Source organism: Protomyctophum parallelum, assembly GCF_964188405.1.
Source record: "Protomyctophum parallelum genome assembly, chromosome: 15".
Classification (NCBI taxonomy): Eukaryota; Metazoa; Chordata; class Actinopteri; order Myctophiformes; family Myctophidae; genus Protomyctophum; species Protomyctophum parallelum.
Window position 1 is genome coordinate 17,868,987 of NC_139710.1, and position 13,328 is coordinate 17,882,314.

A 13,328-nucleotide genomic window follows, 5' to 3' on the forward strand; every position below is an offset into this window, starting at 1 on the left:
TGGTGATGATAATAATGATGAGGATAATGTTTAAAATACATGAACAAACAGTGCATTAATATCGCCCCCTTTCGTGTCGGATACAAAACGACACGTCTGCTTTGTCAGCTATGTGTAAACCGGTCGTTAGCCGGACGGGACTGTAGATGGCGCAGTTTTGCGGATTGAACAACCCAGCGCCATCATGTCCATTCCCAATCCCGTCGTCGGGCTCCAGTCGAGTCAGACAACCGTATGCCGTTAACCGTCTGAATGTAGAGAGATCCGCATGGGCTGTTTTATCTCTCCAAAAGAACCCCACGGAAAGATAAGACCAGGATCCAAGGATGGTTTTAGTGCATGTCGGATATCTGGTTCTTCCCGTATTCGGCTCAGTAAGAAATAGAGGTACAGTATGTATATCGGTTTTAAATCCCCAACATGTGCCCTGTTTATCTTAATATTCACACTGCAGCTGCTAGAGCTAGCTTAGCCCCTGCTAGCTGTTGTGTTAGCATCGCGCTACCTAGCTTCCTCAAATCGGACGAACAAAATAAGAGGACAAAAATACCGAAACGTGACGTAGGTCGACTCTTTATTCGATAACGACACGTATAAAATACAAAGTGACTAATGTCGCCTGTTGTAATTGTGTCTGATTGTAAGATAAAATGTCGCCACTTCAAAAGATAAGCTAACTGGCTGGTGGACTCCGACTATTTACTGGAACTGAAACGTTCTCCACTGAACATTACACATGTTCGGGCTAGAAGGTCCAGAAAGACTCCGACAAATCACACAAAGACCCGCGTAGAATTTGCGATACACACCATTATCAACGAACAAAAAAAATCTATTGATTTATAATGTTTATAATTTTGGATGCGTATTTTTTTTTACCGTGACGTTATGGTTTATTTGGACTATTAAACGCCGCAAAATAGCCGGAGCCTGCCAGCCAGTCAGCTTATCCGTGTCTGGATGATGTCATTTGAAGATCATCTGCTGCTGTTTGCGACCATCACAAATTAATCATGTTATCCAGGCCGATTGATTGATAGAGGCGCGTAAATAATGAACGGATTAATTAATTGGCGGTCACTTCCGAGCCAACATTGTGATCACTCGTTTAATTACCATTTGGCAACTTAAAGCAGCAGCTGTTTGAAGCTGTCTGGACAAACACCCCAAACATACCGTTACAGTGTCAGGTCTATTTTTAATCAAGCTACAGTGTAACATTAATTTCACAACAGTGGCATCAATGATTTCATTGTGCTTTTATTTCTGTTCTTATTCCCTGTTTCATAGTATCGAGGCTGGCTCTACATTCTGCATTTATCAGATCTATGTCGTCCCCCCATTGTGTAGCTAATGATCATCTGCTGCTGTGTGGTGTGGCGTGGCCTCTGCCTGTTCTCTGCATTTAGCTGTATTGTGAATCCCTTCTTCATTTCCTCTTTCCATCAGAAGACGACATTGGTATTAAAAAGCACCCCCTCCTAAGAATGTATTCAGCCATAGACTTTCCATGTTAAACGGACTAAAAAAATAGCTAACACCTTTAGCAGAGCACCTTTTGTCTTTTATTTTTTCTGTCAAATTGCTGTAGCATAAACATTTTAGCTCCTTCTAGATCAATTGAATGTCATTGTGTACCTCCCATCCAGTCTTGATAGACAACATGCTGTAAATTCCTGTAAAGTGGATACATTTTGCATGATTTCAATTACCGCACTGCATTGTTGAACACCAGATATTGGCTCATCCTCCTCTTCTCCACACAAGGTGCATTGTACATGACTCAGATGACATTTAATTAAACGCATGCAATTTGGAATCATATGCATGCCCGTCTATTGATCAGCTTAAACATATCCACTCAGCATTCTTGCCAATGCTGCTATGTGATCACTTGAAATGAGTAAACGTACACTGCACCTGCACACAACAACCTGCCATAACTGTCTCCATTTTTGTGTAATCCTTTGTTCCCCTTGCAAATTTCTAAGCTTTGAAACACACTGAATTGTCAGGTCTGTTTGGCCTTTGAGGGCAAAACAAATCCCTAAACCTAAAGAGCAAAAGCAAAACCTACTCACTGGTGGTTCATCACGTCCCAATTTCCCCCCCACTAACAAAGGCCAAAATGCTATCCATTTCACAGGGATGCCTATCTCCTGACCTGCACTGCTAAAATATCCTCTATTAGTAATAACGTCTTTATTGTTTGGTTGTGGTCTCTCTTTACCTTTTTTGTTCTGGTAATAGTACTTAAAATGCATGGTCACATTTATGATTCATAATTTTTTGTTTTTTGTTTTTTCTACATTGACTAGTGAAAATCCAATGTAATCTTTCTGTAGTAAAGATGTACCCTGCTGTACTGGAATCATGTGCTGTAGCCAACACGTTTGCTCATTGGATGCTGCTTTTGTTCTTTTAACCCTATATGGAGCATGGTGGGCCTTGCCTTCAGTCTATGTTGTTTATTTTTGTTGCATGGTATTATATACTATTACAGAGAAGAAAAAAACACAAATTCCACATATACTAATATTTTTCAATAAAGAATATAGTGTTTTTCCTAACCTTCAGTGTGCTTCTTGCTGATTTCCATTTATTGTCCTCCCTCTCCCTTGTCCCTACCTTCCCCCCCCCACCCCTCCACCCCACCCACTTCCTCTCCCGCTGTGACAAAGATAGACAATTTTCAAGCTTTCTTCATCACAAGCCCTGATTGAGTCTATCTGCTGTCATTCATGGTGGTTGTTTTCACTGAGACACTTGAAAATGCAGCATGCTTCTGTACAGTCCTCGCGTGAGCCTCGAGACCAAGGGCACCAAGGTCATCCCTTGTCTGGTTTATTTATGGTAGTGCAGGAAAAAAAAGCAGTGGAGAAAAAAACATGATTAATAACACTATTGGGTTTTCTTTAATTCAGCTGGATGTGCTACAGCAGTGCTGCATCTTTCAAGTGTGCTCCCTAGTAAATGCAATGTAGATTTTTGCCTATCTCCTCATGGTTTTTTCAAAGAGTTAAACTGTTTCCATCAGAACTTGCCATACATGTTTTACACCATCAAAGCAGGGCAAAAATTAAATGGCATTATTTTATGTAAATCACGTTATACTTGAGTAACACATACTACTTTTGAGTTACGGCAGATGGGTGTAACGGTGCACAGTAAATGGAACATTCCTGTGCATACCTGATTTAGTTTCCTATTGCCAAGGTATTCCGAAGAGGCCTAATGTTTTACATTTGTTGTTGCACAATCTTTACCTCATAATGAAAGCTTGTAAGTCTAAAGTACAGTAGTAAAACCATATTGTGCCATAACATAATGTAGCCTATCTTTCTCCCCTTGGAGCCTCAACTGCTGTCGTTTAATTCCAGCTGCCAAATAGCTGTGGTTAGAGAGAGCAGAAAAGCACAGAAATGGCATTCAAGCTATTTCCTCTAACCTTACGAATGGTAATGTGCTAGAGGAGCATGCAGAACTGTACTTTATGTATGAGAGAAGAAGAATATTGGCTGAGGCAAAGACAGACTATAAAATACTGGATGTATTACTTTGAGTCCAGTCAAGGGGTTGCTTTGTTTCCATAAGCTCTACTGTGTAGAGAGATTTAAGTAAATAAGCAGTACATCTATTGAAAGATTGGTTGAATTGCAATGGATTTCACCCAAATGCAGCAACCTACTGGCCATAATTTCCAAGAATTGCACTGGATGTTATATTCAAGTTATTGGTTGTTGAGCCAATCACTTGTTCTGGTCCCGTCTATTGCCTTAAGAATCAGAAGACCAGGAGTGGCAATCGAACCACAGCGTGGAATAGGATATCAAAGACCATTTAATCACGTTTGAAAGTTCACACAGTGCATTGGTATTCGATGTCATGGGACTTGTGGTAATCGTCACTTTCCCATCCCACAGACGTATGTTTCACCATAGGTAAGCGTTAGGGCTTCATTAAGATGTTACACACACAGTGACACCACATTTTCACCCACAGTAAATTCTACCTCATCTCTCTTGAGCTGTCTGACGAGCACTCTTTTATCCTCCCCTCACAGGATCCCATTTCAACCGGCAGCAGCAGCAACAACAGCAGCAGCAGCAGCACAGTCATGCTACCTCTTGCCGGCACTTCCAGTTAGGTCCTCAGGCCCCGCTGCCCATGGACTTCCCCATGCCAGGGCAGCCCCAGTCAGGCATTAACCCCCACCTGGCCCCTCCTGGCCACCAGCATGGCCCCCCGCTCCACCCACCCCTCAACCCCCTGCCCGCACCCCAGTTCCAGGACATCCCTGCCCCTCCCTTCCTACCTCAGGCATTACACCAGCAATACCTCCTCCAGCAACAGATCCTCGAGGCCCAGCACCGACACATCCTGCCACCCTCCAGGTATGGACCCTGGATCATGTTAAAGGGATGATTGTTGGGGTCACTCAGGTGGCGCAGGGGTAGTTTTTGCCCATCACTGTGGAGAATAGGGGTTTGAATCCTCCCTGGTGCCTCCTGCTTGGCCAAGAGTCCATATAAACACAAATGGCAGTGTTCGCGCCTTCGCGGGAGGGAAACGAGGTGGGGAGGGTGACCTCTGCCGCTGCACTAGCAATCAATCCTCCCAGTGAACCCTCTTTTGGGTGAAAATCTGTGTTTTGATGGTATTGGACGAGACACATTGATTGTCTGTGCTCTCCCTAGGACCAATAAAAATGGGCTGGCCACTTTTATGCTTGGCCATACATTATTTTATACAGTTTCAGGCTTTAATGTTTTATGCTTGGCCATGCAGTTCCAGCTACTTGTTATTACTACTACTAGTGTTGTTATTACTTGCGCAAGTACTGCGATTGGCTGGGTATGTATATATGTCATTGTCCTCTCTTGTTTAAGACCGTAGCCTGATCAGGGACCAGCATCTCTGGCAACATCATTATTAACAGGCAATGAGGGACCAGTATTCCTGGTGATGTCATTGGCATCGCCAGTGGTGAGCACAGCTCATGAAATCTCTACTTCAATCCCAATAGGATTAATGATTGAAACAGATTTGGTTAGGTCACTATCAACAGCCAATAAGGGACCACCATTCTTGGTGACGTTGGTGATCGGTTGGGTATGTATGCATGTCGGGGTATGAATGGTCAATGGTGGTCCCTTATTGGCTGTTGATGGTGACGTAACTAAGGTATGTTTCAGGCCAGGGTTGGTATAAGGTCAAAGGGTCTAAAGGATTTAGAACAGCAGTTGTAATAGTATATGGCACCTCGACAGAGTGCATTTCTAGTTTCTTTCTTCCCCCCCCCCCCCTTTTTCTAAAATAAATAAATGGGGGGGGTCTTGGGTTGCATATAGCAGGAATACACTGATCAATTTATTTTCTTTTAAGGAAGTGGTTAATACCACATTTAAGTAGAGATCTTACACGATGTTGAAATGTTGGCCCATTTCGATATACGACGATATCCAGGGTCAAATCAGCCGATACCAACATATTACATTGGTATGATATAGTTATATAGAGCTTATTGCTCACATTATAATTGCATCAATATCAGTGAAATATCGGTGAAGAAATATCTGTCTATCTGTGAAAAAGATATCTGAATTATTTATAGGTTCGATACAGATTTTTTGTTTTGTTTTTTGAAATATCGGACGATATCGATATGCTACGGATAATATTGTGCATCACCACATTTAAGGTAACTTTGCTTCCGGAATCTGACCACATGCAGCCTGCAAATAAATTCCTAATACTGTGTTAACATTGTTAATCCTCCTTAAACAGACGCACCCCAGAGAGAGTTCCTCACCAGCCCCACAGACTGCGGCCTGGGTACGAGTTTGCTCCGCCTCTCCATGTCCCTCCTCAGCCTGTGGTCCAACAGCCCCGTTATCTGGCTGAAGGAACAGACTGGTAAGAAACCACCCAATAGAGCAGAATTGAATAAATAAATGACACAAGGCTAAATGAGATACCGTAAAGCGTTTATCTTATGGTTGTGCACAGACATTCTGATTAGATACTAAAACTGGTTTTTCTGTTCATTGTCTGTCTAGGGACCTGAGTGTGGATGCTGGGCTTCCCCCGCACCAGTACCACATCCACCCTCTACCACAGCACTATCAGCACTACTTGACCTCTCCCAGGATGCACCACTTCCCCAGAAACAACGCCTCAACGCAAGTGGTGAGCCCACCTCAGTGCAGTCTAATCAATGTGTCAACGAAAGTTCAAACTATTTTTTACAATATTCACTCAGTGGCTATTTTGCGCTTATTTCACACTCGTTCAATTCTCTTGTGGGCATGCCATCCGAAGCCATATAACACAAGGTTGCCTTACATCCCTCATTGTCATATTGCAGGATTGATGTTACCTTGTTATTTTCCAGGTTGTTCATGAGATCAGAAACTATCCATACCCCCAGCTCCACTTGCTAGCACTGCAGAGTCTCAACCCCTCCCGCCATGCATCTGCTGTTAGAGAGAGTTATGAGGTACGTCCGGCCGCCCTCGCTACTTCCTCTCTTCATCAAGCATACCTGTCTTGCCTAATTTATCACCATCTGTGACCAATGCCCCCATTAGGCTCAAGTGTGTCACCGATTTTCTTTCTTTATGGATTCCAAATCTCTTCGAATGTATTTAATCTTGAGAAAATTTTCTTGTCATTTGCCATGTCATTGATTACTTGACTATCACTGAGAACTACTCAAGCACCTACGGCTCATGATCTATTTGCTGAGCAAGGATCAACCATTCATGACCATTAAATTACCAGCCTTATCACTGAAACCTTCCACCATGATGTATTTTTCCATAGATATTCTTAGCTATGGTCAAAAGTCTGGCAGGTGATTGGATAACAGTTTTCTTTTGTCAAATTCCAATTGTACAAAAACAAATTGTTTTTTCCCTTGGATCTTATGTTTTGCCCCTGCTCTTGTTCCCTTTGTAGGAGCTTTTGCAGTTGGAGGATAGGCTTGGCAGCGTGAACCGTGGAGCAGTTCAGACCACCATAGAGAGGTTCACTTTCCCACACAAGTATAAGAAGGTAAGACAGAACATGATCCTTAACCGAACACAAGCTGTGCTTGATGTGGTGCCGTATGCAATACAACAGTGGGCATATGTACTGTATGTAGGCCTGTCAACAATTATTATATAATCACCTAATCGCAATTAATTGAGATTACACACTGAAATGTAATTTCAGTGTGTGTGTGTGTGTGTGTGTGTGTGTGTATGTATACATATACATATACATATACATATACATATACATATACATATACATATACATATACATATACATATACATATACATATACATATACATATACATATACATATACGTGTGTGTGTGTGTGTGTGTGTGTGTGTGTGTGTGTGTGTATTTCTTATTCATATAAATTAAGTGGTGAAAAGAAGGGAACATTGGCTAGAGAGTAGCAAATGTTCAGACACATTTTCTGTCAACAGATAAGTCAGACACTCTGCAGTAGGTCCGACTCAGTGTAGGGATGACTCATCTCAGCCTGCTGCAGAGGATTTGAGTATGAAATGAATTAAAAAACACCCTTTGCATCTTTAATTAACAACACCTGCATTCGGAAAGAGTTGGAGAAGCCAGAACAGTACAAAATATCAGAATAAGAGGATGTTGGCCTGGGCGGTTAGCTCAACCTGCTGAGCCAGCCTGACAGCGTGCCGCGGGTTCGACTCCCGATCCCGACGGCCTTGACTCCCGATCCCGACGGCCTTTGCCGCGTGTCTTTCCCCCATCTCTCCCCATTTCCTGTCAGACTACTTTCATCCTATCAATAAAGGCAGAAAAAGTCAAAATGAAATATCTTTAAAAAAATAATTAGAGGATGTTGTTGAATCCATTGTACTTGAAAACCAGATCCCCCCCACCCCTTCCATTGGTGGGACATCAGATTTTAGTGAATGTGTCTACCTTAAGCAGGCGCCTCTTTGATTTTGTGCAGGACCGTGACTCTTGCCAGCCATGGCAGCAAGGTGACAGCTCTTACCTTTCAACTGCACAGCACACAGACACTGTATACACCTCATTGTTTGCCTTTGTTTGCTTCCTGTTTCAGAGAATACCTATGGACCTGAAAATGTGTCTGGATGACGAGGAGTTGGACACTGATGAAAAATGTACTATCTGTCTGTCGATGCTCGAAGACGGGGAGGATGTCAGGTATAACCATACATTCGGAAATGGCAGTTTTTGAAAGGGAATAAAATGAATGAATTGTACTTTGTCATAATCATACCACCCGTCCCTATTCATACAGGCATCTCTTCCCAAATTAAGTTTACTGGAATGGTGAAACATGAATTACTCTAGTCTGGATATTTCTGAGATTTCTTATTTCTATTGAAGCTTGATGTGGACAAGAAATCTGGCGCTGATAAGTTCGGTGGTTTGCGACATTAGCTCTATATTGACTCACTTATAGACAGCTAAACTCCTGCAGAAGTATTGCTATGTCAAATCTATCTGTAAATTATGGCTATGAGGTAAATCCTTTAAAAAAATCTTATAGCGCATGACCAGCATTACAGCCCTAGCAGGCTAAGTTAAATTTCTACTGGAAGTTGAATAACAAAAGAAAGAAAAACTTGAGTAAATCTTTATCTATTCTACAGAAAAGAGGGATAATATGGTGCGATGATATATTATTAAGTAATATCTATTTTCGGTGGGATTCCTCTTATTCTCAAACCTCTGTGCCCACTGTCGCAGCTCGTATAATACTTTCCGACTCATAGATTGGAGTACACACAACTGTGTACACACCTGTGAGTCATAGGCAAGTCACTTCAAGGCCGTTGACAGTAGCTCAGGGTAGCCTAGTTTAGTAGCAGTTCCTCTCACAAGTTTTTTTAAAGGTCAAACTATACATTAAATTGCTCCCTTGTTCTAATGTTATTGATTGATACATTCTCTGGATTTCCTTTTTTTGTAACGGTATATTGTGTCTTCTATCACCCCCTGCTCAGGAGATTACCCTGCATGCACCTCTTCCACCAGGCGTGTGTGGACCAGTGGCTGGGCACCAGCAGGAAGTGCCCCATATGCAGAGTGGACATTGAGACCCAGCTGACCCCAGACAGTTGATGCCTCCTCCTCCTGACCTTTGCAGCTTTGGATCTGGTCTTGTAATCCCCCCACCCTCCCCTCCCTTCCTTCCCCCAAGGGGAAGCTCTGCCAAACGTCCCTCTTCCTCCCTCTGCATCACTCAACAAGCCTGCCTTCTGAGCCAGCCGAAGAAGACAACCAATGTGACAGAGGGATAAACAAAGCACACTCACACACGCAACACAACAGGGAACCGGGGTCCACGCGTGACGTGGGCGGACAGATGGATCGGGATAGGTGGATGTCCAAAGAGATTGACAAACGATTGGAGGCAAAATGTATGTATGGACAGATGTGCTGAGGCTCCCTGTGATTGTCTGTCTGATTAGCCGCTTAACCGTTTAACCACAAAGATTTATAAAATATCTTTAAATATAGGCAATCTACAAGCTATTTTCAAAATAATTTAAAACTGTTTGTGGTTGAGTGGTGGAGGCCATTTCTCTGCCATTACATTTAACCCTCTTACCCCCAGGCCTGTGAAAAATCCTTTAAGCTGCACTCTAACCCAGCCCTCCCTCAGCACATCTGTACAGAGCATTATCAAATGATTAGCATGAGGTTGTCTAGTGTGAACTCTTGTAGCTGAATGCCCGTGGTGTACTGGAGTGTAGTGCTGAATAAGTATTTACAGAGTAACAGTGTTGTGTAGCAAGCAAAAAGAAGAAAAAAAGAAAAGAAAAAAAGAGCCTTTCGCTTTGAGAAATATGTACGTATGTGAAAATTAAATCTACAGACAGGGCAAGTACGACTCAGAGTGTAGAGTAGGAGAGTAGCTACACGCTTTGATCTCGCCGCAAAGTGGGTGCCTATGGGCTATAGTTCCAAACATTGCTCCTATGGCTGGAACTATCCCCTTGAGATAGAATGGGCACTTCCGCATTCCATTGTTACAATGGGAGTCAATGCTAGTGTCGCCACCCTCTTACTATATTACTCTGGTACGACTGTGCGTGGGGAGTCTGGTGGTAGGTTAATTCTTCATAGGCACTGAGGAAGGAGGTAGCTGTGTGGAAAAAAAGACAAAAACAAACATCCTCCTCCCCCTCTCTCTCGTCTATCACGGTTTTGGATTTACAGTTGGTAGATGCCATCGGAGTCTCTGCTAAATCCGCTACCTGCAGGCATGGCTTCCAGTGATCTGTGTAGTGTTGTAGTTGGGCCTCTGATACCCTAGAGCAGAGGCCTTTCTTTCAGATGTGCATGTTGTATGGCAGGCTTGGGCTGTGTTGTTGTTGTGGAGCAGTAGAAACAGGGACTGTGTCTGTGCATGTGAACCGTATACTATGATTCTGATGACCACCACTCATCCATAGCGGAGGACGAGAATGCACCTAATAACCCCCCTCCTCCCCCTACTCATTCTGATGAGATCCAAGTTGCCCTTGGACACCGGGCTAAGACCTGATTTCTACTTTGTCGTACAATGTGGCGCTCTGCGAAAATAGTGGATCTGCAAGCTCACAACAAGTAATTTGTATGCTATTTTTGCCAAGCGACACTGCTGTACAACGGCTTACAAATTAAGCATAAGACCAGTGTGGCATCGTCTCCTGATGACTGGTGTGAGTAGATCTGTGTCGAACAGCAACTTGGTATCCGTCGCCTCATTCATGGCATGATCATGAGAGGCTGGCATGGGCTTGAGGATGCAGTGCCTGAGTCTTGCCGTTGAAGTGAATTGAGAACGACATTTGTATGACCTATTACCAGAACCTTATTGCCTATTGAACAAGCACATGTGATTTCTAGTGAATTGCCTCCGTTGTGTATTGGCTCAGTTCATTTCAATCTAAGTTGCTCCCATCATTTGATAAAAGACTGTCTGGTGTTACAGGGAAAAGTAAAACTAGTTTGCCTATGATATGTGCTAGAATGTGTATGATTGTCATCATGGTAGTAGTGTATGGTATTGCTAGAACGACCATAATAAGTTCAGTGATAGAAGCCGTTTTCTCTATATCATGCATGAACCATGTCGGATTAGTTCACTTGAAGGAGGGTGAAAGGGAGAAAAAGCCATCCATTAAAAAATACCAAACAATTATTCTTCTTAACTTTAAGTTTGAATATTCTTTAGATTGTCTCTTTCTTCCATGTGTTTCTTTCTCTCTTTATTCCCGCCTTTCTTATTTAAATTATTTGTCTTATGATTTTTGCTCTCATGCCAATTTGGACGTGGTACTAATACGCTTAGTGCTTGTCCATCTTTACCATACTGAAGAAATAGCTGCAATGCTGCAAAAACATATTTATTGTCGTTATAATGTAGCTTGTGTTTTTGTAAATGCACTATAATATGGAGTTGCCTGATCTTTTTGGTTTGGTGGTGTGGGGTCTCCTTGTCCTAGATTATGTGTTTGTATTCAGTTGAAGGTATCTCCATGCTTCCTCGTGGTCTTTTGGAGGGTAACTTGACTGTTTGTGTTGCATTTATTCTTTTTCCTTCGTACGAAACCTCCATCCAAAAAAAGAAAAAACTACAGATGGATGAACATGGAGGCTTGCTAGTTCACATAGAATGCTGTGATTAAAGATGCCTTAAGTATTTAACAATCATTATTTATTACTAACTGTAGCTAGCTAGCTATTGTGGTGGAGTATTTAATGTCTCTATCTCATAACTTTGCAATTTAATCAATATATTTATTTAGAAATAACAAAATATTGAACAAAAAAAAAGAATACCTCATTATGCATTGGTCGGTGGGGATGCTTTTGCATGCCATTTGTGTTTTCTTTTTCAAAGGAGAAAAAAAGAAACTTGTTGAATATTGACTAGGAGTGTTCTAAACACTATTTCTAGCCAGCATGGTGCTGTTGATCTGGATTACATTCCATCCATCCAAGTCATTTCTTTTCTTTTATTTATTTTCTTGTTTTGAATTTTATCCTCTGCTTGAGTCTTGTGGGTGATAGCCCCTTTCTCTTAGCATGGCTCAACAACTGGCTTGCTTTTGAAGTATGATACAGCTTTACTTTCAGTAATCAACCATATTTAATTTGGAGTTTATGGGTGTCGTGTTTTGTTTTTGATTTGACCATGTTTATGATAATCCATACTATCTGGATCTCAGATCAGTGCTTATTTAGGACCCACATAATGAACTGTATTATTTGGTACTATGTATTGCTGGCAAATGCGATGTTTGTGTTGGGCCGAGGAGGTGGCTAACATGCTAACTTGAGCTATTGATTTATGTTGAGCAAATTTCTGGTGTATTACTGTGGTATACAATATAGATTGCGTGTTTTACACCTGGGAATAATAAGCTAACCACATTTTCGGTGTGCATTTCTTAATAATATTCTACTAATCCTGCTTATTATTGTACCATTTATTGGATTGGAATAACGCTGGCTGGTCTTACTATTATTTCATTTCCTGCTATCACTGGCCTTACCCCATGCCCTACACAGTGTACCCCATTACTCCAGAGCGAACTGGACAGTAGCCATAGTATTAACTCAAGCTGGTGAACCGGAATGAACAGTAGATCTTAAAGCACAAGCTTTTTAATGCATGTCCTTCTCAGGTTTTCCTATGTGTACGTGGGAGTAGCTCTGTAGATGTGTTTAATATGATGCTGTACCTTCTTGAATATTTCAGATGTTTCTTTGCTGCTGAAAAAAATGTTGATTATTAACCTGCCAGTGAAAAAGGGAAGTGGCCATCTTTGTACAACACACTGCTGTTTTGCTGTAACCGCGCAATGTTTTATGATCTTGAGTATTTTATAGAAAAGTAGAAGTATGTATCAATAATATGAAAGCAATAGCTAAATCATAATGAAGAATAACATGATCAGTGAATATTGTGGAAAATCTTTAGATTCACTCTGGGTGGATTTTGTACTGTATTTATTACTAATGATGATGCAAAAAGTTGCATAGCTTAACCCAAACTGTTCTGTCTCCTTTTTTATTTATTGTCTTGTATATGATCTTTTTGTATGTGTTTTTCAAATAAACTGCCGAAAATGCTGAGAACGTATCTAACTTATATGTCTCGTTCTACTGTGGTATTCTCTGCTTAACCCACTTCATGCCATTGCCATTAATATACAATTAAAGCCAATTAATCAATGCTACCCTTAACACCATTGCCCTAGCCCTACGGCAATTGCACTTTTATAGTGCTTTCGATTGATCAAGTCTACAGACACTAGATT

The 13,328-nt window shown here is 41.7% G+C and overlaps 1 protein-coding gene across 4 annotated transcripts; it reads left to right on the forward strand.

The window, feature by feature from the left end:
• Positions 1-216: 216 nt before the first annotated feature.
• Positions 217-13,146, forward strand: LOC310872186 (E3 ubiquitin-protein ligase ARK2C-like). Of its 4 annotated transcripts, none has more exons than XM_083783921.1 (9): positions 245-387; positions 1,291-3,941; positions 4,064-4,394; positions 5,788-5,916; positions 6,060-6,189; positions 6,395-6,499; positions 6,961-7,056; positions 8,108-8,211; positions 9,018-13,146. In XM_083783921.1, the coding sequence occupies exons 3-9, from the start codon at positions 4,168-4,170 to the stop codon at positions 9,133-9,135; spliced, it is 909 nt and encodes a 302-aa protein (XP_083640047.1). In that variant the 5' UTR covers positions 245-387; positions 1,291-3,941; positions 4,064-4,167; the 3' UTR covers positions 9,136-13,146. The 4 variants fall into 4 exon arrangements, with proteins under 4 accessions (XP_083640045.1, XP_083640047.1, XP_083640048.1 ...); XM_083783922.1 differs by having other exon boundaries at positions 1,291-1,461; XM_083783919.1 differs by lacking the exon at positions 1,291-3,941 and having other exon boundaries at positions 217-387.
• Positions 13,147-13,328: the final 182 nt, after the last annotated feature.

Excerpts from the sequence above, each read along its gene's own strand:
- LOC310872186 (XM_083783919.1), top strand. The coding sequence starts at position 327 with ATGGTTTTAGTGCATGTCGGATATCTGGTTCTTCCCGTATTCGGCTCA. Across the intron at positions 388-4,063 it reads CGGCTCAGTAAGAAATAGAG|GATCCCATTTCAACCGGCAG; the intron begins GTACAGTATGTA and ends CTCCCCTCACAG. Across the intron at positions 7,057-8,107 it reads TCCCACACAAGTATAAGAAG|AGAATACCTATGGACCTGAA; the intron begins GTAAGACAGAAC and ends TTCCTGTTTCAG.